The 27,069-nt window shown below is 37.5% G+C and overlaps 1 protein-coding gene across 2 annotated transcripts in view; it reads right to left on the reverse strand.

Moving 5' to 3' along the window:
* LOC135644099 (UPF0400 protein C337.03-like) overlaps positions 1 to 25,806 on the reverse strand; it is a 40,821-nt gene extending 15,015 nt beyond the window's left edge. Inside the window, exons 1-7 of one of the 2 annotated variants that reach the window (XM_065161545.1) lie at positions 25,472 to 25,806; positions 23,534 to 23,647; positions 22,152 to 22,399; positions 18,500 to 18,619; positions 18,221 to 18,362; positions 10,249 to 10,388; positions 10,112 to 10,147 (exon numbers count right to left, since the gene is read on the reverse strand). In XM_065161545.1, coding sequence (XP_065017617.1) covers positions 10,112 to 10,147; positions 10,249 to 10,388; positions 18,221 to 18,362; positions 18,500 to 18,619; positions 22,152 to 22,399; positions 23,534 to 23,609 — 762 coding nt within the window. In that variant the 5' untranslated portion in view covers positions 23,610 to 23,647; positions 25,472 to 25,806. Of the gene's footprint in view, positions 1 to 10,111; positions 10,148 to 10,248; positions 10,389 to 18,220; positions 18,369 to 18,499; positions 18,620 to 22,151; positions 22,400 to 23,533; positions 23,648 to 25,471 lie in introns of both variants that reach the window. The other variant, XM_065161544.1, reaches the window with a different exon arrangement.
* Between the last annotated feature and the right edge of the window lie 1,263 nt (positions 25,807 to 27,069).

Consider the following 27,069-nt stretch of genomic DNA (forward strand, 5'->3'; position numbering starts at 1 on the left):
GAAATTTCACTTTCTTAGAATATGTGCCCATAAACTCCTGAAGAAAGGGCAAACATGGATAGGATAACATATGCCTCTGTGATAGGATCTATCATGTATGTTATACTATGTACCAGGCCTAATATAGTGCATGCTCAAGTGTCACGAGCAAGTATTAGGCAGATCTAGGCTTAGAGCATTGGAAAGCAGTAAAATGTATCCTTAAGTACTTAAGAAAGACTAAGGATCTTTTACTGGTATACGGAGGAGGTAGTCTCCAGGTTAAAGGCTACACGAACTCGAGTTTCCAGTCCGATGTCGACGATTGCAAGTCGAATTCAGGGTATATGTTCACCCTGAATGGGGCAATAGTGAGCTGGAAGAATTCCAAGCAAGATACTACTGCTAACTCAACCACAGAGGCAGAATACATTGTTGCAGCAGAAGCAGCAAAAGAGGGAGTCTGAATGAAGAAGTTCATCACAGATTTGAGAGTCATATCGAGCAACGCGGAACCGATTCTCATATATTGCGACAATAACGGGGCGATCGCTCAAGCAAGGGAACCCGAGTCCCATTAGAAGTATTCTGAGGAGGTTTCAGCTTATTAGTGATATCATGGCCCATGGAGATATAACAGTGGAAAGAGTTCCACTCGAAGATAATATTGTAAATCCACTAATGAAACCATTGACTCAAATTGTATTTGAGCGTCACAGAGGTCTGATGGGGATCAGACATGTAGGTGATTGGCGTTAGGTCAAGTGGGAGATTGTTGTTATAGGTGCCCTACAACAACAATCACCTACATGTTGTTGACATTTTATCATATATTATCGGGATGTATATTGTGATGTCCTTGTATCTCTACAATGGGAATCGAATCATAATGATGTTGATTCGCCTTTAAATATAAATCATAAATCATCCCAGTCATAGGTTATTCAAGAAGGACATCGAGATAACCGGATAGACCGGTGTGCTATATACTCGTCCATATGATGGAGGCGGCTGGTCTCATAATCGCTCGTGTGGGGACACTAGAGGTATAGTGCAAGTGCTCATTGGAGAATAAGTTCACTTATTGACCCACATACGGAATGCTAGATGGTTAATGATACTTGACGTCAGACAGTGATTTCATAGTCCCAATTGTCTGGTCCTTAGACTAGACACCAAAGATGTTTTGTATAAGTACTTCATTCTTTGATGTCGGACTTGCAAGTTTGGAAGTTCCAAAACTGGTACAGCCGGTTCTCGGGAATGACAACCAACCTTACGACGACAATTAAGGACTTATTTAAAATTGCCTAAGTCGTGAGGCATTATCCATCCGCAAAGTATCAGCCTAGTTACAACCGCTCAGGTCCCGAAGGACCTTTAAAAGAGCAAATTAATTAGTTCGAAGCAAGTGGTGAACAAATTCCGACGTCTCGCGAAGATGGCAGCTTTATAAATAATTTAGTAAACACTTGGTATACAAGAGAGAAAATAGAGAAAGAAGAAAACAAGAAGTTTAAAAGGCAAACGAACAATCACAAGTTCATAAACGACTGCTCACTAGGTGTCGGGTGTATTAGCAAGTTCCCGTAAAACTAGTCCATAAACCCCCGTCTAGCCAGGTGCCACCCTAGGGGTTCCGGGGTATTAAGATGGTTAACGTTTTTCTCTGCACCGCAGCTTGTGGAAAACAGGCCATGGCATGTGAAAACTAGGCCATTTTGGGGCAAGTATGCCCATTCTGGTGAACGCCACTATGCAGCCTTGCAAACTATTTCTGCTTACAGTTTTCAAGCAAAACACACAAAAACAAGACAAAATACGCTGCCTAAACATATGTACAAGCAACAAAAGCGACGAATGATCCATTGACCAAGGTGTTGCAAATGCGCGACGACCATCTGTGACATTCTCCCCAATTAAACTGTCAATGCCCTCGTCGACGCTTGCCGATAAGCTTTGATGATTGCTTCTTTATGTCGTAGGGCATCTTCGGGCTCCCAACTGGCTTCTATATAGGGAAGCTTTCACCACTTCACCAAGTACTCTGTCTACTCTACTCCGTTGGGTAGCTATTTTGCAATCCGCCAAAATAATTTCAACTCACTTTTCTTAGGAGGATCTGGTGGGGGTAGTCGAGTTGGAATACTTCAGGAAGCATCTTGCGGATCCAAGTGGTAGGCTTTCAAGTTGCTTGCGTAGAAGACATTGTGAATTTTGAGCTGGCAGTTATAACTTGTATGAGACATTGCCTACCCTATTGATAATTGAGAAAGGTCCTTCATACTTATGCACTAGTCCCTTGTGTACTTTATGCCTAAAGAACTAGAGTGATACTGGTTGGAGCTTCACCAACACCAAGTCGCTGACTTTATACTCCTATGGTCGCCTTCCCAAATCTGCTCACTTCATCTTTTTGGTTGTCTTCTCCTAGTAAGCCCGGGCAATATCTGCATTTTGATGTCATTCCTTTGCAAAATAATACGCTGACAGACTACTCCTGGTATAACCGATTGCCATGGTGTGAGGAGTCGACGGCTGCAATCCTATAATGATCTCGAAGGGGCTCTTGTTGGACATAGAGCTCCACTGCAAATTGTAGGAGAATTAGGTTATGTCCAATAGTTTCACCCAATCTCGTTGGTTGGCACTCACGTGGTGCCGAAGATATTGCTCAAGGAGCGAATTTATTCTTTCAATTTGGTCATCCGTTTGGGGGTGGAGGCTTATGGAGAAACACAACTTAAATACCAGCAATTTGAATAGCTTGGTCCAAAATCATCCCAAGAACCGCGCATCTCGACCACTGATGATATTATGCGTAACTCCCCAATACTTCACCATATTCTTCATCATCAACTTGGCTGCCTCCTCCGTTGAGCAGTGTAGGAGGTTGAACGATTTTCAAAGTCTGCAACATTCATTGCTGCACTCCAAAGTAATGAATGTTGCAGACTTTGAAAACCAATCGACCACCATGAGTATTTATCCGAGTCCCCCTACTACCGGCAAGCTTGATATGAAGTCTAAGAAAATGCTCTCCCACGACCTTTCTTGTACGAGCAACGACTCCAAAAGTCCCATCGGCTTCCACTGCGCTATTGAGCAATATCTTGAAGAACATAAACTATATTCCCTTTTGTCACGAACGATCGTTGCACACCCATATCATCTTTGTCAACAAACCGTTCATCACTTTTATTTGCTTGTACATATACTTGGCAGCATGTTTTACCTTGGTTTTGCGTGTTTTTGCTAGAAAATTGTAAGCAGGAACAAATCGCAGGGCTGTAGAGCGATCGCTCACCATGACAGGCAAAACTGCCCCAAAGTGGTTTCGTTTTCGCATGCCACAACTTGTTTTCTGCAGGCTGTGGTGCAGTGCAAAACGTCAGCCATCTCAGCACACTGGAACCCCTCAGGTGGCACCTAGCTGGATAGGGGTTTGGGATGGTGTTGGGCGTTGATTGGATTTCACAAGTTTACACGCTAAGTCTACGAGAACTTGCCATCGCACCCAACACCCGGTGAGCAGTCGTTTGCAGACTTACGACTGTTTGTTTGCCTTCTAAAGTTTTTGTTTTCTCCTTCCTCTCCTCTCTTGCACACCGTGTTTGCTGAATTTCTTATAAAGCTGCCCTCTTCGCGAGACATTGGGACTTGTCCGTCACTCGCTTTCGAACTAATCAATTTGCTCTTTTATAGGTCTTACGGGACTTGAGCGAGGTTACAACTAGGTTGACCCTTTGCAGACGGATAACGCAAGGGAGCCTTATGACTTAAGCAATCACAGCTAAGTCGGTGACATTGGTGTAAGGGTGATTCACGATTTAGGCAATCCTAGCTAAATCTGTGATATTGATGCAAGGGTGCCTCACTACTTAAATAATTTCAGCTAAGTTCATGACATTGCTACAATGGTGCCTTACAACTTAGGCAATTCCAGCTAAGTACGAGACGCTTTGGTGTCGACGAGTCCATCTAGACCCAAAATCGCTATGCCTTGCTCTCTATAATTAGTTGCATCAGGTTACTGCTTGGGAGACACTATACAATCCATCCCTGATCTTGGAAAGGAAGTTGGTGTGCAACTAACTTGCTTGGCCTCCGCCTTCCAACTGCATGGCATTCGCTAGCTCCACTTTTTGGCTCAATGCATCGGCCACGATAATTGTTCTTCTGGGTTAGTACTCTATTGCCATATCAAACTCAGCCAGAAAGTCCTGCCATCGTGCTTGCTTTAGAGAGAATTTCTTTTGAATTTAAAAGTAACTTAATGCGATGTTATCCGTCCTTAGCACAAATCACGTTCCGAGAAAGTAGTGCCGCCAAACTCGTAGACAGTGGACCACCATTGTCATCTTCTTCTCGTGCATCGGATATTGCCGCTCGATCTCGTTGAGCTTGGGTTCTTGTAGGCCATCGTATGACCCTCCTACATAAGTACTCCCCCAATAGCGACGTCTGAAACATCTATATAGGCTTCGAAAGGCTTCCTATAGTTCAACAATTTGAGTACCGATTCTTCCAACATAGCAGCCTTTAGGCCTTGGAATACCGCTCCACATTTGTCTGACCATCACCAAGGCTGCTCTTTCAGCAACTATTTCAATGGAGCTATATGCTTCAAGTACCCTATTATGAAGCACCAATAATAGTTGACGAAACCAAGGATCTCAACTTCGGTACCTTCTTTGGTGTTCCCCACTCCGTCTGAGCAAAGTAGCACTTCTCCCTTTTCACAAACAAGGTGTTTTCCCTGAGAACCTTAAAAATTGTTTGAAGGTGCTCGATATGCTCCTCGACCATTGGGCTGTAAATGACAATATTGTCCAAGTAGATAACCACAAACTTGTCCAAATACTCCTTGAATAGTTGGTTCATGAGAGTGCAAAATGTGACCGTAGCATTGGTTAAGCCGAAAGGCATCACCAAGAACTCGAACGCTCCATACCTGGTCACATAGGTAGTCTTCACTTCATCACCTTCAATAATGTGCACCTGATAGTAACCTGACCGAAGATCGAATTTGAAGAAATACTTCGCTTTGCCCAGTTGGTCGAACAAGTCCGTGATGAGTGGGATGGGATACTTGTTCTTCACCATCACCTTGTTTAGGACTCGATAATCGATGCATAATCAGAGGCTCCTATCTTGTTTCTCTTGGAAGATGACTGGAGTTCTGAATGGTGCTTTAAAACTACGGATGAGACCATCGCTTAGCAGTTCATCTAATTGCTTCTTGAGCTCTACCAACTCTGGAGAGGCCATGCAATATGGTTCTCGCTAGAGGCTTCACTCCTAGCTCCAGCTCGATGCAATGATCTATGCCTCCGCATGGCGGTAGAGTTTTTGGCAACACAAGTGGTATAACGTCAGTGAACTCCTTCAAAACATCCGTCACCACAGCAGGTTCACGAGTAGCCTTTATATCAAGTGGATCTAGTTTTACTACGCCACAAAAGTTAATTCACCTTTTCGCACCCCCTTCTTCAATTGTAAAGTAAATATTTGTTGTGAGTCCTTGATTCCTCCTCGAGAAACTGGAACCACGCAAGGGTCATCGCCTCCCATCAGATATAGAGAGTTCAGGAATGGCATTGGCACCAACTTCGTCGTATGCATAAACTCCATTCCGAGGATCACTTGGAAGTCTTCCAACAGCACCGCCATCATGTTTGTGCCTCTGCTCCACATCCCGATCTCGATGGGGACCCCCTTGGCCAGTCCAAGGATTTGCTTAGCCTTTGAGTTCATAGCCTTCATCCGACTTGGGTTCTTTTCCAAGTTCAACCCAAGTCACCTTACTTCTCGATCAGCAATGAAATTTAGGGTAGCATCCGTGTCCACCATCGCACGAGTTGCTCGGCCATTGAGCTTGATGTCCACGTACATCAACTCGCTACTCCCTACTTTTTGTGGCTTCGTCATCATGTTCTCCCCCACGTAACCCTGCAATGCATTCAACAAATGCATTGCTCCCATGCGAGGCCCTTGCGACTCCTCATCATCACTGCTAGATTCTGAATTACTCAAACTAAGGGCAACGGCCTGGCCCTTGTCTAGACTAGGGGGATGGATTGATATTGTCAATGCATTGAGTACTTACTTTTGTGAGTACTCCCTCACAATATGCAGTCCTCCGCACAAGAAGCATTCGTCGGGTTTTAAGACCATGCCTTTTGAGCTTAGCCATTTATGGGAACTCCTTTTCTTTTGGTTGCTTCCGGACTCCTTCCCTCGGGAATAACTTAGATTGGCGATTTCCTAAAGATTGTTTCTTCTTCCCCATTGCCTCCAAGGAAACAAAGTCAATGAGCCTTTCCACAATTGCAATTGCCCCGACCACATCGGTGACATTCCTTTGATGCAGTTCCTGTTGTGCCCATGACTTCAAGCTATCGAGGAAGTTGAACAGCTTGTTCTTCTCGAATATGTCTTGTATGTCCAGTATCGGTGTAGAAAATTGCTTTATGCAGTCCCGAATGGAACCCACCTGCGATTGCTTAGGGCAATAGTCCGACTTGTTCCGTCTTGCTCAATTCTCCACGATGCTTAGTCACGGCAAGATTGCGAAACTTTCACTGTTTGCTCGAATTGTTTGCCTGCTCTAATACCACAATGTCATGGACTTAGCTGGAATTGCCTAAGTCGTAAGATACCCTTACGTTATTCGTTCACAAAGGGTCAACCTAGTTGCAACCTCTTATAGGTCTCGAAGGACTTATAAAAGAACAAATTGATTAGTTTGAAAGCGAGCAGCGGACAAATCCCGACATCTCACGAAGCGGACAACTTTACAAGCAATTTAGTAAACACTTGGTGTGCAAGAGAGAAAAGAGAAGAAGGAGAAAACAAGGACTTTAGAAGGCATACGAATAGTCGTAAGTCTGCAAACAATTGCTCACTGGGTGTCGGGGGTGTTGGCAAGTTCCTGTAGGCTTAACGTACGAACTTGTGAATCCAATCAATGCCCAACATTACCCCAAATCCTCGTCCATCCAGGTGCCACTCTAGGTGTTCTAAGGTGCTAAGATGGCTAACGTTTTTCTCTGCACCACATCCTAAAAAAAATAGGCCATGGCATGTGAAAACTAAGCCATTTTAGGGTAATTTTGCCCATTCTGGCGAGCGATCGCTCTGTAGTCTCGCAAACTATTTCTGCTTACAGTTTTCAAGCAAAACACACAAACGAGGCAAAACATGCTGCCCAAACATATGTACAAGCAAATAAAAGCGACGAACGATTCGTTGACAAAGGTGTTGCAGGTGCGAGACAATCATCTGTGACAATACGTTGATGGTATTAGATATTTGTTATAGAAAGTGGAACAAGAAAATAGTAGAAAAACTTACTAAGACTAAATGGTGGAATTTTAAAGATGATACGGCAAGGGTTTTTAAGAATAGAATGGAAAGGGGGACGACTTACAACTTGGAAGGGGATAATATTAATATTATTTGGACTATGATAGCTAATAAGATTAGGAGCTTGACAAAGGAGGAGATCCTTATTAAACCAGAGGTAGAGGTATAGCTTTAAGAGAGAGTTGGTGCCTTGGTGGTGGTGCAAGGAAGTTCAAAAAGCAATTTTTACTAAAAGATTATGTTTTAAACATTGATAAAATTATAAAAATGAGAAAATATTTAAAAGATATAAAGTGTCTAAAAAAGAGGCTAAAAAAGCATATATAAAGCTTGTAATATTTTTTTTAATAAATTAGGTACTAAAGATAGTGAAAACGATATTTATTAAATTGTTAAAGGTAGGAAAAGAAAGTGTAAGAATTTAGGTAATATTAGATGCATTAAAGACGAAGATCAAGGAATAGTTGTTGATGATAATGAAATTATAGAACGATGGATAAAATATTTTTATAAATTATTTAATGAGCATTCCACACAAGGCTTAACTTTAACGATAAATAATAGTAGATTTAATAATCATAGATTTGTTCGTAAAATTAGAGCTAGTGAAGTAAAAGAAGCTTTAAAAAAGATAAATATAATTAAGAGTATAAGATCTGATGGTATCCCTATCAAGATTTGGAAAAGTTTAGGGGACAAAGGAATAGCTTAGTTAAATAGCTTATTTAAGGAAATTATGAGATTCAAAATGATGCCTAATAAATGAAGAAAGAGTTTTATAGTACTAATTTATAAGAATAAAGGTGATATTCAAAACTGTTCTAACTATATATGAATTAAAATCATGAGCCATACTATAAAACTTTAGGAAAGAGTTACGAAAGTAGGATAAGGCTTGAAATAAATATATCTAAAAATCAATTTAGTTTTATGCCTAGAAGATCAATCATTGAAGTTTTTCATTTATTAAGTCAATCAATGGAAAAGTATAAAGAAAAAGAAAGACTTGCATATGGTTTTTAACTTTTTCTTAAGTTAGAGAAAGTCTATGATAAAATTCCTAGAGATATAGATATATTATGATAGGTTAAAAAATAAAAGTATATCCACTAATATAAGTACTAGTGTTAAAACTATATGGAGTGTGTCTAGTGAATTCTAGAATAGATTATATCAAGGATTTGTATTAAATCTCTACATTTTCATTGATAATGAATGAACTTATTAGTCATTTATAAGATAGACTTCTTTAGTCGTTAGTGTATATTATTTGCTGATGATATTATCTTACTTGATGGAAGCCTAAGTGAAATAAATTAAAAACTTGAGTTATTGAGGCAATCCTTAGAAGCTAAGGATTTTAGATTAAATAGGACTAAAACTGGATATATGATATGCAATCTTAGTAATATTAGGAATAGGTAGGAGAATATAGTTAAGTTGGATGGACATGAAGTTTCATATCTTAGATCATTTATTCAATAAGATTGAGAGATTGATGAAGATATTATTCTTACAGTAAAATCAGAATGATTAAAATGGTAAGGGGTATTAGAAGTCTTATGTGATCAATTAATACCTTTGAAATTAAAAGAAAAATTTTAAAAGACAATTGTGAGATCAACAATACTTTTATGATTCTTAGTGTTCGGTAGTTAAAAAATAACATATACAAAAAGTGTTGCTGTGATGAGAATGTTGAGATGAATATATGAAACTATTAGGACAGAAAGGAAAAGAAATATTTTTATTCGTGAACAATTAAGTATCATTTTGATAGAGGATAAGATGAGAGATAATCGCTTAAGACGGTATGGGCATATGCTTAAGAAACCTACAAATACAATAGTTAGAAGAAGTGAAATGATTAATATTAATAGTAAAAGGAGAGACAAAAGAATATATAAAAAGACTTAAATAGAAACAATAAATAAATATTTAAATACTTTAAACTTAACTAAGCATACGATTTTTTACAGATCTTAATGACAGTCAAAAATCTATGTAGCCAACCCCAAATAGGTGAGACTTACAACTTTGTTGTTGTTGTTATTCAGGGATATTTTTTCCTTCAAATGAATAGCTCAAAGCATCGAGTTTTCTCAACTCACAAGCCCTTTTTGGTATATCTCACTCCTTACTCTCTTTTTCTTTGCAGATGAGGCTCCAATCCACTCTTTTATACTTGGCTCTTAAAAAATTATAGCTGCATTTTCCTTCCAAAAAGAAAAAAGTTCACCAAGAAGACATTGCCCATTCATAACTTACGAACACAAACTTGTCCACGTGCTCACGAAGCTCAATGCAACCATCTTGGTTTTAAATATAAAGTGTAGCAACATATAGATCAAAGCATTTAAGTACAAGGACCTCCTTAAAATATTTGAAATTAAAGCCTCTTACTATGCAGAACAGTTCCTTTTAATCCAGCACTACACCTTACATGACTCTCATACAGTAACTTTACCATAAATTATTTGGTCTTCCACCATCCTGAGACCAACATATCAAGACTCGATATTACTTGCATTATAAAAGCATATCAATTAAAAAAAAAATCATCTTATCAGCAAGAAAAAGCAGCAATTTTTACTATAAAATAAGAGTAAATTTTTGTTTTACTAATTTTCAGCTAGCACACTGAATCTAGGTTTACTAGGGTGTGACAGTCACAGGTTCATGAAGTTGAAAATTCAACAAAGAGCTCGTCAGAGGTAATATGTCAACTGAAATAAACAGGAGATCTTATGTGAAAGAAGTGTACCTGAAGTTGTTGATGGACTTGTTCAAACTTTGATTCCTGAAAACACAAAACAGTTATCAAAACATATTAAAATTATAAACACAAAAAAAAAGAGAGAACCTGCACAAAGCCTTGAGAACAATGAACCAGCTGCCCACCTGCTCATGTAGTGCCTCTCTTAGATAGGTAACCAGAGTTGCTCTAGATGATTCAACTGATTTTAGGTGTTCAATGCATTCTCCTAGTCTGCCATGCTGTGTCTGCAACTCCGCAACTACTTCAGATCCATTGGAATTCCCTATCATACATATGATAAAACAAAAAGAAAGATGAAACACATCACAAAAAGAGATATCAAGTGGATAAGTATGCGTTGAAATATATTGCTCAACAAACATCCACCTTTAAAGGAGTCATATTACCACGAAACATGAAGACACATTTACTCAAGCATACATATAAATCGATCTTTTTATAGTCATGAAACAAAATTGCAATTTGAAATGAATTGTTTTATCTTTGGTGATAAAACTAGGGGGAACCTACTACATTGAATGTAATCTACAATGGAAAAAATAATATAAAACAAATTAAGATGAATTCAGAGTAAACAAATTATATTGGAGAAGATAGAGATCAAACTTTAAAGTTTAAACCAACGTCTGCCGTACCGAAGCATACCGCCCGTACCGGACGGTATGTATTGGTCCGACAGGTTATCGATACATGGATCGTCCGGTACCGCTACAGTGCTACAGTACTAAACTGTAGTACTGCTACAGTATAAAAATAAAAAAATTATTCGGTACACCAGGGCGTACCGCTGATGTATCGCCCGGTACACCGGTACCGTACCGTACCGAACCCGGGTCGAAACGCCGGTATGGTACGGTACAGCGAACCTTGGTTTAAACCAAGGTTTGCCGTACCGGACTGTACCGCCCGGTACGGGCGGTACGTACCGGTCCGACAGGCTAGCGGTACGTACCGGTCCGACAGGCTAGCGGTACGCGGACCGCCCTGTACCGGTCCGCCCGTACCGAGAACTATAGCAGTGCACTATAGCACTGTAGCACTGCTACAGTGCTCTGTACACCTGAGTGTACCGCTCGGTACACCTGGGTGTACCGAGCGGTATACCGTACCGTACCGGTACCGAGCCCGGGTCGAAACGCCGGTACGGTACGGTACGGCGAACCTTGGTTTAAACTATCCAAATATTTCATATGAAAACACAGTCAGCTGTGGAACACAACTCCAAAAAGAGAGTTTTAAGGAAAACATAAAGAACTTTAAGACTGATTGTCAACTTCACATCAACACTAGAAAAACAATATGCCTAATCAATAAATTGAGACAAGGGAAAGGCTTGACTCTTTAGTTTTATGTATTAAAATCTCCAAACCGAAACAAAAAAGTTAGTTTCTGATAAAGTTAGTTTCCGAAAGATTAAATCCATGAGAAAATTTTAGATGTCAACTGTCAAGACCCTATGAGAAATCCAACTTAGGAGACTGAACATGAATAGTTGATCAAAGGAACCAAAGAAAGAAACAACACAATCCAAATCAAAGGCTTACAGAGAAAGAATTCTTTGATAGTGAGAAGCCAGACCACAAATTTAATTTTCTTCACAAATACCTTTGACTCAAGTACCCTGCAACATAGAAGAGAGGTGCTAAAAGTATGGGCTCCTATCCAGTAACCACTTTTCTGCAAGAGAAAGTAGCACCTGCAAGAAAGAACAAAAGCAGAAAGAATGGGAGAGGGAATGGAGGGTTGGGAGGGCACGAGAAAGGAGAGGGGGGGGGTGGGGTGTTGGAGAGAGAGAGTTTTCAAAGTCGTAGAGAAAAAACTAATCTTATAAGAGAAAAACTTGTAAGAGAAACTTCTAGAATTTTCAAAATATTGGCTGTAATAGGTATAATTAGCTAAACCTCTACTCAGGGACTATGGAACACCAATAAAACTCACGAAAGGAGTATTTTGACAGACTAAACCAGCTAATTAGAAAAGATGAAATCTTTCTTAAAATAACTAAAAACATAGAAAAAGTTTCAAATTTAGAATACGGTTGACCTAGACTATTTTCTCCTTATTAGAGTTGCTTAGGACTGCCATGGATGGTCAAATCCTAGTTGGGCTGAATCTGATTCCAACTAAAGGTCCTACAATTATACATAAGTTATGACTCTAGCTCAATTCAAAATAAGAAACAATCTTCAGACTTTGTCGAATCCTTCTGGTAGAAGTTGGCCCAGACCTAGATGAAAAGATTTCATGCTAGTTAGCAACTAATGGAATAGTATCAAGCCCTTCAGAATGACTAAAAAAATCCAAATAAAGCCAATTCAACCATACTAAACTCTAGCCCTAGATGACTTGTTACAGTGGTTGAGCAAGCTAGGGCTAATGCAACATCTCATATAACTTTTTGACTAATGCAGTGATTTAAAAAGTGTTAGGCGCCAATAGGCACTAAGGTCCAAAAACGCCCGAGGCGCTAGGCGCTCGCCCGAGCGAAACGAGCTGCTAAAATATAAAAATATATAATATAATTAATAAATATAATTATTTAAATAAAAATATGATATTAAATTAAGAAAATCTTATAAAATCACAATATCACATTAACAAAAAGTCTCAAAATTCAAAACAATAACAATAATTTCAAATAAAATAAAAAATAGCAGTATTAAAATCAAAATAATATATTATTAATCTAATAAATAAAAAATATTGTTACTAGTATACGGTTAACAGTATACTATTAATATACTGTTAACAGTATACTATCGAGTCGATGTGAGAAGAGTGAGTAAGAGTAAGACAACAGCGGCGAGCAGCGGCAGCGAGAGCAGTGACAATAGCAACGAGCAACGATAGTGCCAACGGCAACGGTAACGATAGTGCAGCGTAAGAGTAACACCATGGTATGCAATTTCGAATGGTACCGCCCGGTACGGGCGATACGTACCAGTCCGACGGCATACCGGCATGCGGACCGTCCGCTACCGGACGGACCGTGCTACAATACGAGGAAATCGCTCAGTAAGCCCTAGTGTACCGTTCGGTACGCCGGTACCGTACCGTACTGAGCCAACCTCGAAACACCGGTACGGTATGGTATTGCATACCTTGAGTAACACCGATGCTGCTGACTGAGAGTAGCGATAGCGGTAGCAGCGAGCAACAACAATGGGAGCGACGAGCAACGATAGTAGCGACGAGCAGCGACAGCAGCGGCGAGCAACGATAGTGGTAGTGGCAGCGGAGAGCAACGACAATGGAGAGAGGCAACGACAGCGGAGAGGAAATGTCGACGGCAAAATCATGAGCAGGGTTAAGGTTGGAAAAGTCGCGAGAGGGATGCTGTGAGGCTGATATTGATGCTTTAGTGGTTCGATTAAACCAACTAAAGCACCGGGGTCGCTTGGTTTAACCCGGGCGCTCGCCTAAGCCCAGGCGTCGGGCGCTTCGGGCGAGCGCCCAGGCGGTGCCTCTTTGAAGTGCGCCGCCTGGATATGAAGTGAGGCGCTCGGGCCTTGCCTCGCCTCGCCCGAGCGCCTATTGAAATCACTGGACTAATGTGATCCAATCTAGATCTTTGAATCACCCAATACAAGCTAATTTTGTAGTAGGAATGGTCTAATGATGTTCTAGGTTAAGCTAACGAGGTTTGTGTAGGATGTGAATTGCATCAAAGTCCCCAAGCTAGTGATGTTGAACCTTGTGGTAGCAATGCTTTTGTAAATATCCTTTTAACATGATAGGCCAATATTAATAGCTCAGTTGTGCCTCTAAGTTGACTTAGGAGAACATGTCCTTATGTTGCATCTGTTGCAACGGGGATCTGGCATGCATTATGACATTTAAATTATATACTAAAACGAATCAGATTGACAGTACCTTTGGAGGACTGACCCAAACATATAAATTCTTTTGAAATCATATTCAGATCCATCCGTTAAAATCCATGATAATTTTAGCCTTATATATTTTAGGACTATGCCTTCAACTGCCATTGAAATCAAAATTATAAGGAAAAAACCAAGTACCGAAACTTGTTTTTCGAGTGTTATTATTTTGGAAGAGAGAGGTTGTTAAGTATTTGGAACTTAGATGAGGGAGAAATTCTCTTGAAGGCAGCAAAATCCTTACTCTACTTAGTTTAACGACGAAAGATGCCCATATTCTATATCTCACTTCCAACAAAAGATTGCGCCGAGAGAGATTCTCTCGAAGGCAGCAAAATCCTTTATTTTACTTAGTTTAAGTGCAAAAAATGCCCACAGTTTGAATCTCACTTCCAGAAAAAGATTGAGCCGAGGGCTTGTCAGATAAAACCCTTCCAAATATCAAGTTAGTATGTGTCATATTGCGTCGAGGGTTTATCCAACCAAACCAATCTAACAGTCAAGTTAGCATGCGTCCATGGATGTCTAAAGCCCATAAGTGTTAGTTTACCTAGTTTTCTATGAAAACATACATGAGATGTCACTTTATATATCCTTGTACTTATAACTGCCATAAATACTCTCTTTAGATGCATACTCAATCTTCATCATCTTTGGTAGCTGAAGTGGCATGTTGGATTCCAGCTAGATTCCATGTGTCGAGTTCCAATTTGCCGGAAATAATGGCCATATCAGGCTCTTTAGAAAGGTAACATAATAACCAAAGCCATTAACTTTTCTCCACTTTTGATGTCAATCAGAGTGACGAATTAGAGTCTGAATCAGGCACAATTTGGTATGTATTTTCTGAGCATATAGGATACTGCCTTGCGGACCTGCAGAAGTTATTTTCAAATGGCTGATTAGGGCCAGATGATCGTGGTGTGCTGGACTACAGGACTGTTGCAGGCAGAAATTTTCTTCACCTTGCAGTAACTTGGGACTGAGTGAAATAAATCAGATGCTGGATTTTTGTTCTTCTTCATCCCAAATACCTTGACAATTCAATAATGAGAACTTATGTGATCATCTAATCTATCCAGTAAGGACCATAGTGTGATTACATGGTTATAATCTTACTTGGCAAGTTTGTGTTACTACTTAAAATTGGTTGTTGATGCCTCTGATTTGATTGTCGAATTGTGTAATCGTTTGAATCACCATGTCCTTGAGATCTTCATCCTCGTCTTAAGTGTCGATGGAGTAACAAATCAATGTCACAATAGGCTGCTTATCATAACCAAGCACTTATATAACAGTGAGTCAATATGTGTTATGAATGGTTGTCCTTAGACCTCGCAATCATTGTTTTGGGCTAATTTTGTAATGGAGGACCTGGAATTATTGGATGAGTTATAGGATTTCTCAGTGTAATGTTTTGGGTGCAAATTGTAGTCATCAGCTTCATAAGCTTAGTTTGTTCCTCCTTGGACTTGTGCTGGCTGGGAGCTATTTGAAACCTGTAATATCAAGAAACTGCTGAAATAATAGGGTACTCTCCAGTGATGCTTAGATAACTGAGATCTCTACCCTGATGGGTTCTTCAATCAATAATCACTGCAGGAGCCCTTTCATATTCTCAATAAGGGTAACATAGTTGCAAGAAGTGTAGGATAAAAATTCACAAAAAATGTTGATCGATACTAAAATGTACAAAAGTATCAATCTAGTAGTCACAACTTGCATCCAACCTTTGTAGTAAGGCAAAGGGGTTAGATGACTATGGTGCACACTGCATACCATGTATCCATGGAGGTGGTTATAAAAATAATCAACATGGAGCACCATAGGGAGCAAATGAAGAGTGCAGAGAATAGTAAATTTATAGGATGAGTTTCTTATTGGAGAGTGCTATTCTTTGGGGGAAAGTAGCACTTCCAAGAGAGAAACAAGAGAAATGACAAGAGCGAGGATGGGATGAAAGAGAAAAAGAGAGAGGAAAAAGACGAGAGAGAACTGAATTTATTGCAAATAAGGGATAGTATCTGATCATATGCCTAAGGGCTTACATACTCATACATAGTTGTGGAGAGAATTAATCTCATCATCTTCCAATGCATTAGTTTTTGCTGGCACTAATCAGCTTTTGTTGTCTCAACTTTGAAGTTTATTGGAACAGATTATTATTATTATTATTGGAACAGATTAATTTAAAGTGATAATTAATAATTGTAATTATTATTATTATCAATGATTAAAAAAGGCACTCGGGCGAGGCGAGGCGAGGCCCAAGCGCCTCGCTTCACTTCCAGGCGACGCGCTTCAAAGAGCCCAGGCGCTGGGCGCTTCGGGCGAGCACCTGGATTAAACCAGGCGACCGAACCAGCGTTTTAGGTCTGGTTCGGTCTCCGGTGCTTTAGTTGGTTCAATCGAACCAACTAAAGCACCGATATCAGCTGTCGCTGCCCAACCCTAACCCTGCTCGTTGCCGCTGTCGCTCCCGCTACTCACCGCTCCTGCTCTCGCTCTCGCTCCCGCTCCCGCTGCTCGCTGCTGTTCTCGTTGTCGCCGCTCCCGCTGCCGCTGCCTCCTTACACTCCCGCTCCCGCTGCCACTGCCGCTACCGCTTCCTTTTTTCTGTCAACACCCCCTTACACTCCTCTTCCTTCTTCTCTTTATGTATACTGTTAACAGTATACTAATAATAGTATTTGTATTTATTAGATTAATAATATATTATTTTGATTTTGTATCTTAGATTTTTTTAATTTAATAGCATATTTTATTTAAAATTTTAAATAATTATATTTATTAATTATATTTTATATTTTTATATTTTAGCGCCTCGCTTCGCTCGGGCGAGCGCCTAGCGCCGCCTCAGGCGTTTTTGGACCTTGGCGCATTTTGGCGCCTAACGCTTTTTAAATCACTGATTATTATTTCAACTGAAATTTCATAGATATTATTGCTATTGTCAAGGACTGCAATTTTGGCACCGGACCCATTTTGTTGCTGTGATCGAACCAGTACGTACCGAAAGAGAAGAATAGACACAGTGGAGGGAAGAGAAGGAAGAGGAAAAAAGACGAGGAGGCGACGAAGGAAGATGAGGAGGAAAAGGAAGAAGTGGAGGAACAAGGTGAGGTGGTGGAGGAAGATGAGGAAGAAGGAAGAAGAGGATGGAAGAAGGGGAGGCAGTGGAGGAAGAAGAAGAAGAGAAAGGAAGAAGGGGAGGTGGTGGAGGACGAGGAGGAAGAAGAAGGAAGAATGTCAAGATGAGAATTTAGAATGTTAAGATATAAGTATGAAAAAAAGTCCTAGGCAGATTCTCTCTTGAAGGGTGAGAAATGTCCAGAATACAAAAAATAAAAGAAACAAAAAGGATCCAACTATTAAAGCATTATATAATAAAATGAAGCTATGTGTAAAGCAAACAAAAATGTCTCACCAACAGAGTCAAACAAGAATAAAAGTAGTTCTCAAGCAAGCAATTCAGAAGCCAAACATGCACTGAGAAAAAGCAAGGGTAGAAAACTTAGCTCCAAAAGGCAACCATAAGCAAAGCTTAAAGATAGTACACTTCTGATAACTAAGGTCTAGGCTCTGAATAAAGTCGACTATTTGTTAATGATGTCCAATTTTTCATGCATGTAATTTTGTCATTTCATATCTATTTATGGAAGCTAATAAAATAGGGTTCTTTCAAAAGAGAAACTGGGATTTTAAAGTGTCCTTATAGGTAAGATCTTACATCTTTAGAAGTTTCCAAACTAGCAGTGCTCAGAAAGATACCTTACTACAAAATAAAGTTACATTCATATGTCAACTTCTTTTTTTAGTTTTCATTTTTGTACATACGGTTTTTTGGTTATCACCTCCACAAATATTCAATCTAGAACCTATTCAAGATAAAGAGACAACTTAACCACTAGGCCGAAGTCCTGTTAGTAATCCATTTGTCAGATGAAATCAATCTACAGAGGTTATTTTATGCCCATAGACAGCAGAGTGATATGGTCGAAACCTTGTAATTCAGAACAAGAATAGTATAAAACATATCTGTATTATCAATTATTTTATTGGCCCTAGAGTAGGACTAAAAAATTTGCTAGCTTCATGATGCAATAAATTTGCAGAATTCTAAGAAACTGTAGAAAGGAAGTAAACTTTCATGTCGACTAAGTATTTGATGTATTTCCACTTTGTATGAAAGTCTAAGAGTCATTCAACTTACAGTCATTTCCATGTTCCTTATGCACTTTCTCGATATAGTTAATGGCAGCTTGATAATTTCCAAATAAAGTATCTTCATCAAAGGGAAGACCATAAACATGATTATAGCCTGAAATGAGCTTCTCCAGCTGTTCCCCAGCAGGCTGTTTCTATCAATGGCAAACATGCAGATGGTGATGCATGTAATCTTAATTAACAGCTCTAGTATATAAAATATGGCATTGCACAAACATTTCAGCATGGCAAGATACACATTAGACTAAATGTTTGAAATCCTTACCAACTTGTATGTAATGCCCTTCTCATTTCTATTTTTATTATCAATATTTCTTCCGAAGACATCATCCTTAAGAACTTGTCCATGAGAGCCAAAGACTTTGCGTTCTTCCCATATGTCAATCTGATGATATTTAGAAGAATCAAAAGGTGGCTGATTAAAATTTTAGGTTGAAATAAAATTTTGCAAATGAATGAAAAATTGGTAACAAAACAAACAGTTTTATGTAGAAGGCCTATTAAACAAATGACACATCATAGAATAATTTTCATTCTTATATATTTTGCAATCCAAGCCCGGCACATAAGACTACCGCTAAGATATGGTCTAAGGAGAAGTGTAACCTTGCCCTTGCAAGCAAAGAGGTCATTTCCATGACTCAAATACTAATCACCCAAGTCACGAAAGAGCAACATATCATGATAACAGCCTTAGCAATCCAAGTGAGAACCAAAGAAACACTACAATCGATCAAACAATTGTACATAAATAAAAACTAGGCATTCAGTTGAACGAAATGACATCCATAACATAGTGTTGCCAAATACTGAATTGCAAGAAAGATGTACAACATAGACTTGATCGCCAAGCATGTCTGAAATCAAAAGTTTATATGAACAACGCACCTTTAGCATCGAGAACCTTCTATTCCCATCATTCAAAAGGAAACATCTCTATATAAATACAAATGTTAATCTAATCCTACTTTTCTTCTACTAATAAATTCTTTCTCCTGTCTACTGCTTGTGTTATAATAGTTTATGGCTCATGGCACTTGACCTAGTTAGAACTTGGATCACAAATCTCAGCATGTATATGTAATGAACTGATAGTTTATGGCTCATGGCACTTGACCTAGTTGTTGGATTCAAAAGCTTGATGCTCTAGGGATAGTGATATCTAATCAATTGATAATTTGTACATAACCAAGGATCCAACAAGATACAAAGACAAATAACCATGAGAACATAATTATTTCTAGCCAAAACAATTGGATGAACCCTGATCTGCAGTTAGAGGGATCATGTTGAGGAAAGACTGCTTAAAAAAGGTCGGCCCGACTGTTAAGCAGTTAAGAAACATGTACAAAAAACAGTTTACGCAGCTAAGATGAACATGTCGAGGTAGATGTGCGGAATTACCTATGAAGACATAAAAAGATATTTTCATGAATAATTAGGTATAACCCCAACAAAGAATAAAATGAAGGTGCATCATCCAAAGAAGAGACTATCAATATTGTGGTTGGATGAGATGAATCCAGTAGTATTAGTGGTGTGATAAGAGGAAAAAAAGTTGCCCAAGAGAACTTTAGTAGTATCAATAAAAAAGGATGTGACTGCTCTTGATTTAACTAGAGATATTGCCTTGTACGATGCTCAAATCATAAGAATAATATCAATTTAGCTGATCCCAAATAGTTGGGACATTATCATTTGTTGTTGTCAACTTGTCATATTGTTTAAAATAACTAAATCGAGATTGTGTATAAATTATTTTGTATCATTATTAGGCATTTTTCTGGTAGCTTGCTGTCACTTTTATTGCAGTTAAGAAAGGATCAAAAGTTCAAAACAATATAATAAGAATCTGTCTGTTAGTTAATCATTTATTAGGTAGGTCCCTTTTTCAGTTCAGAATCAAATTTAATGGTCAATTTGGGAATATTTTAGTGGCAAAACAATAGAAAGTTAATATAAGACAAAGATGGTGGTTCGATACATTCAGGTATGAATAGGAACAGGAAGCCTTTCCTTTCATTTAAAAGAAAGGGATCCCATTTGGATTCAGATAATAGACTGAATAATCCCACCAGAGAGTTTCTTTTCTTATAAAAGTCTATGAAATCCTGCAGTTGCTCAATACCAGACTAAACCAATGAAAGATTTCCTTTTCCTAGAAGTCTTACACTGTAAACAAAATGACATTTAGATGGACTGAATCAAACCTGAAAACTTTAAAGATTTATGTGGTCTCTCACAGACAGGATGCAGCAAGAATACACAATAAGCCCCAGCCATCGAGTCTGAGAGTGGATGTTACTCCTGACAGTTTTTTCTAGTCCATTTAAGTAGAAGTGTCGATACACTAAATCAAGAAATAGAGGGCTTAGGTTGATCTAGAATATGAACCATGAATCCAACTAAAACTAATTGCATATTCCTACAACATTATACATAAACGTCTCCATCAAATAAAGGGACAATCTGCAAATTTGACTTTTGACTTATGGAGGCTTTTGACATCCACCGGAGAAACCCAAAAATATCCTAGTGTGCATAACATGGGGATAATCATAGTAATTACTACTATACATGACAGGCATAAAAGATTGATACTTTAGATCCTCTAGGTGTCTTTTTGGGCTTCTTTTGTGGGAATTATAAAGAATCTCATATTGATATCTGCCACCAAACCAATACTTCTAACTTATTGAAGAAATTATTTAATCTCTAGAATTTAAGAACAATTCTCCTTGATTTGTTGTCGCATACATGGCTTGGAGGTGTCTAGCCACCCACATACGAGGCTTATTTCTCCTTGATTTGCCACTAATAATTGCAGAAGATGGATTTTGATATTAAACTTGTTTTTCTGTTTCCTTTGATGATTCATATATGTTGGAGCATTTTTCTATGTAAAAGGGTTTCTGAGCATTGTTAGTGCTAGACATTTTGTAGCATATTATTTTTTTTTCTAATTGTTAATTCAATTTTGTACCTTCAAAATTTGTCATTTCAACTAGGTTGTGTCATTGCTAACAGAACACATTCCATGGAACCTATACATAAATTGCAGATACAAGTAATCAATGACAAGCGTAAAATTAAATTAAATTAATTCAACATTATAACTTTATGTCCACCGAAACTGAAAAGTCATGCAACTTCCATAGATCATTAGCAATTTAAATATTAAGTGAACTTTGTTCCTCAATGTTGAATATCTCATCTAACAGTACACATGGTCTGGTAAGTTTGCAACCATGATAACTTCATAATATTGAAGCATTTTAGCAACAGAGAAGAACTGTACAAGATAATACATAATATTTATGGGAGTTACATTTGCTTTTTTCTAGAGTACAGGTTGGGCCAAGTATGACAATCATTGTGACAGAATTTGGAAGTTAGCCATATATAAGCAGTAACAATTTCCATCAAAGATATCTTATAAGTTAAAATATATTCCTCACACTAATTAAGGATCTTCCTTTAGGTTGTAGTTGTAGCAATGTTCCAAATTCATCTTATGTTACCCTTACTAAAACTAAATTAAAATCCAACAAAACCAGATGTACATGGATAATGTGCACAAAAATCTACAGATATGATACTAAAACTAAATTAAAATCCAACAAAATCAGATATACATGGATAATGCACAAAAATTCTACAGCAACAATTTGTCAGAAATATGTGAAAAATTAGGCATATTTCTACACTATGTAAGTTCCATGTCAGCACCCATCATATGGCTTAAGTAAACAAGAGCTGTTTAATATTCAGAAATATTCACTAGATACACAACCATGAATGACACGCAAGCAAACTTAAATTTGAAACCAACTGTGAATTATAAGTCAGATAAATTTAATTAAAGGTCTTACTACAAGCATGCCAAAGAAAGAGAGAAATAAATTGATTCTACTTACCAATCTTATTACAGTGTTTCTTCCAAACTCACCCCCATTATTAAATACATCATTAAGGGCACCAGGGAGAACTTTCCAGAATTCATTAATAAATTCCAGGCCTTTTCGCCTGCTGTTTTGCAAAATATCATTTGCTAGATATAGAAAGCATATTCGCTGATCTCTTGGAGCGCAATAAAATTGACACTGCCATGTTTCCACAACCTGCTTTGCTTTGTTTCTATGGAAGATACACCAATGTGATAACGCTATTCAAGTTAAGTATACTTAAATTATGAGTGAGGATAATCATGCATACTGCAAATTATGCCTACACAAATATGAAATGAGAGAAAGAAATGAAGACTCTATCCTCACAACTGGACTAGAGAATATTCTTTCTATTACGGGCATAATCATAGCTTTTTTTCCCAAAAAGAGATGCACGCTCACAATTATGTGAAGCTTATGGCTAAGAGTGAAATCTACTACCAATTTGGAACAAATTTTAAATCTTCACTAGCACTATCTAACTTGATCTATTTGTATTTGGATCAACAAATTCAACATTAAGTAAACTAAAAATATGAAGAATGCAAATTCATTAATTTCAATTATATGACAAAATAATAAATAAGCACAAAGGTGTTTAAAAATGCATCCAAAAGGAAGTCACATGAAGTGTTAACTTATTTCTCTCAATGGTGTTGTCTGAAGAAATTATAAAGTACAGAGCAATAATCGAATCAGTCTGATTCTGGTTTCAATAACCTATTAGATTGGTACAATATTAATATATTGGCCAGTATACTGATCCGCACAATCCAGTATCATTGGATTTGGATATGATAAAAAAATAATAAATAATGAATGATTTTGTACCATTCTTGAGTTATATGTTTCAACATTAGTGCTTGATCGAACCAGTAAATATCAGTCTGCACCAAAATTTTGAAACTTGGGAGAGACAACTTTAGACAAATTTTACTAGACACATTGATTTATCATTAAAGATCATTTCAGTTATTCTCTTTTGTCATGACTACAAATATAAAAGCACCTGAATAGTGAGAATTTATATGATGGCTTATCTACTTTATTAAATCTCTCTTTTCATCATTAACTAAGAATGTGCCACCAGATACACATTTATTTCTATCTCTAAAAGCAACAACAAATAACACAATTTGTGGCTTTGCAAAGGTGCTGTTCTAATGGTCAACCTAGCACTATGGCAAGGCAACACATGACTACATTATACAGCCTGGGAAAACTTCTAAACATCATGAACATGAAGGTTAGTTCATTAACTGTAAGCTACAAACAACACCAAATATTACAAGTACTACACTACTATAGTTGACTTGCCAAATGAGTTTCAATCAATGAAAATGGAAGGATACTCTCTATACTCTGTTGTGTGTTGTTGAGCTTGACAAGCTTGTCGACCAAAATCTGCCCATTAAACGAACTGTTCATTGTTCCTGCCCTATATTTTGAAAGTTAAATATGACAACCTGCAAATATGGGTAGATCAAATAAAAAGCATATCAACATGAACTCTTAGTAAACATGTATATACTTCTTAAATAAATTCAATAAGAAAGAATTTAAACCAAATCAAGCCAGTTTAAACCAGCATATCAACAGCATTTAACAACAATGCTCTTATAAAACCTCCAAAACCAAAACACACCATGCCACTTAAATCATGTTTTCAGAAGGTCTCCTTCAAGAAACCAATTGGAGCACAGATCATTATCAGAATCATCTTCTATAGGGGCCTTTGCAATTAGCAAAGACACTTTAATCATAGACCAACTAAGCCAAAGAGAAGCTAATAATTCCATGATGCCTTTCTCTATTTATATTCTTCTTACAATAATGGATATCCATTGGATTTTTTGGAAGTCTTACAATGTTGCCATTTCTTACAATAATTGATGCCAATTTGTCCACCTATAAGTGAACTATGAAGATGTTCCATATACCTTGCTATTATAAATCTAATGTAGTATTTACAGCCTTGCCTCAAAGCATTGATACAAGAGAGCCCCGACTTGACTACTAACTACTTGAAGATAACTTGTTCTGCAAGTTCATAATGCTGCCCATCAAGCATGAACATGGACATAGGACTCAAACACAACACGACAAGAATACACACAAATGGCAAATCTTACAGAAGTAGGACACAAGATGACATGCACATCGAAATGAAGGCATGCTTTGATACATTATTGCGAATTTAAACTGTATATAGCAAATTATGATCATCAAATGTTAAACTGAAGAGAAGCATTACACAATTATATAAGCAGCAAATGTTCACAAAATCACTTCGAACCCAAACATAAAACATTGAGTAAATTATAAATCCAAATCGTGTACATATTGCCATATGTTTAACACATCCTGAAGTCATTTTTAAATGACTTAAATGTCCTCTACTCATTAATAATTTTGAAGTATAGATGGTATAAGAATCCTAATATATTCTGAACTATCCAGCACTTGTCCAGAAGTGTTCCACATGTATCAATGCCCAACATGCATATGACACAGAAACAACAGGCACTATTTGGAAGTGTTTATGCTTCATAAAAAGCTGCTGAGTAGGTTAATAATTAGCAGCCAAAAGCTTCTATGCAGTAGTGAAGGAAGCTCCTAGATACTATGCTACATAAAAGCTTCCCTTCCACAATATTTAAGTCATTTCCATATATTTTACATGCATCCTTCTTCATGTATATCAAATATTTGATGCGTCCAGCGTATCATGAAATAATCAGATTCAACAGTAGAGATAAAAGGTTTGCAGATTTATCTTTACTTACACAACAAGTAGAATAATACCACTAAGACAACCCACAAAAAGATAGGTAACAAGCTCAGATGGTAAACATTCAACCTCTAATGAATCTGACAACTGTTTTATAATGAGGTCAACTTTACTGCCCCAAGTGAATAGGTCAAAGTTACCCTTTTTCAGTATATCTAAAGCAAATCAAGTCCTAATTATTAAGCTAAATAAGTCAAAGTTACTTTTCAGTATATCTAAAGAAAATCAAGTCCTGATTATTGAGCTAAATAATCAAACACCAAATAAACATGAAAGTACATCATGCCGAAAGACTCCAAAATAAAATGTCAAAACTGGTACTTTCCACGAAAGATATCACTCACCACCATTGATATTAAAACTAAAGATAAAAAGAAACCTCTTTTACAAGAGGATTACTAAGAATTCGCATACAAACATAAAACTAAAAAAGAAACTAGTTCAACAGAAAACGAAGGAGAACAGAACCCTCGATCCACAAAACCACAGGCAATCCGACCTGCAGAATCTATTGCGGCCTGGCGAGGCTAGAGTAGCCTGTCGAGGAAAGAAAAAGCCCAGTGGATCGACGCATTCTCCTCCTGCGCTTCTTCACGATATCCAAAGGTGGGTCGGGGGAGGAAGAATTAGGGCTCCTCGCGTCTTAATTAGTTCCCCTTCTTTGTTACGGAGAGGGAAATAATTCGCTGCTTCGTCCTTGTCAGTGACAAAACAACTACTTGCCACTCTGCTCGAAGACGCCTGTGGGTTTTGACGTCGCGAAGGCAAGGGAATGCGAAGGGAATGGATTCAAGTCGGGGCTCCTAAAGACTTGTGAGATAAGACCATCGACTTGTCCGTGCTCCTCCCCCTTTCCTTTCTTCTTACCATGGTTCCCTTCTTTTATCTTCCTAAAATAGCCTTACGTGTTCCAAATCATCGTCTATCAACGCGGGGGTGAAAATGGGTAATGTCCGACAGCAGCCGAATAATACTCCGACGGGGCCCGTGTTCGGTAGTCGGATCCGTCTCTGGGCCGAATCCGGATTCGGATGCATAGGCCTAGTAGCCATGCTTTCTAGATATAAAAAACGAATTTGTTTTGGACGAATTTTGGGAAGGAAAAAAAACAAAAAAAAGACCACCTACCCTTTTTCTCTCTTTTCCCCGTCCTTTTTCTATAGATCGATCCGCTGGATGAACCAGTCCAATACTATAATACAGTATAAAAATATACATAAATTCTTTAGAAAAGCCTTTTATTTTATGAAATTCTCAATAAACATTCTCATTTCCAAATATTTCAACGGAGAGTCTCAAATTTTTAAAATGACAAAAAATAATCTTCAATCACCTTTTACGTTTTTCTCTTAAAAAATTAAATCCTCTCTATCTCTTTCCCCTTTCAAATTCTTTATATTGATGATTTAAAAATGACCACTCAATTGAATTGATTGAACCAACCAAAATCTTTAACCAATTTAAAATGAATAATATAAAATAATTTAATAATATATCAATTGATATTAAAAAATATAAAAATTACTTTAAATCATCAAAAAAGATTATAAATAATAAATTTAAAAATAATTTTATTAACTATAAAATGAAGAATAATATAATAACAATATTTATATATTTTAAAAAATAAAAAATATAAAAACATTTCTATATTTAATAAATCTTCAACATAAATTTGAAAAGGTCTACCATTACTTTTCATTTTTAAGCCATAAAAATTGATTTCAACCCTTGAAAGGTTAAATTTAACCCATAAAAAATACTACAATGTGCTTTAAAAATATCCTTAAAATAACTTCTAAATAGCTTTGAAACTTATTGAAAAAGTGTGGTCCAAAAAAACATGATTTAGACTCACTTATACTGTTTTGGGGGCAATTCTGTAACCCAGTTAAAACCTAGTCAAAACAAGTTAAAACTTTTCAGAAACCTTTGAATTACTCTCGTATCAATAAAAAATATATAACTTTTTTCTATTTTAAAATTTTTGTTTGATATTTTTAGATTATAAATATTCCGAATTTTTCTTTTTTATTTTAATAAAAGTTGATAAAATGTCATGTTTTCATTCAATATTTTATAACATTTGAACTTATA

The sequence above is a fragment of the Musa acuminata genome, chromosome BXJ3-8, assembly GCF_036884655.1.
Source record: "Musa acuminata AAA Group cultivar baxijiao chromosome BXJ3-8, Cavendish_Baxijiao_AAA, whole genome shotgun sequence".
Lineage (NCBI taxonomy): Eukaryota > Viridiplantae > Streptophyta > Magnoliopsida > Zingiberales > Musaceae > Musa > Musa acuminata.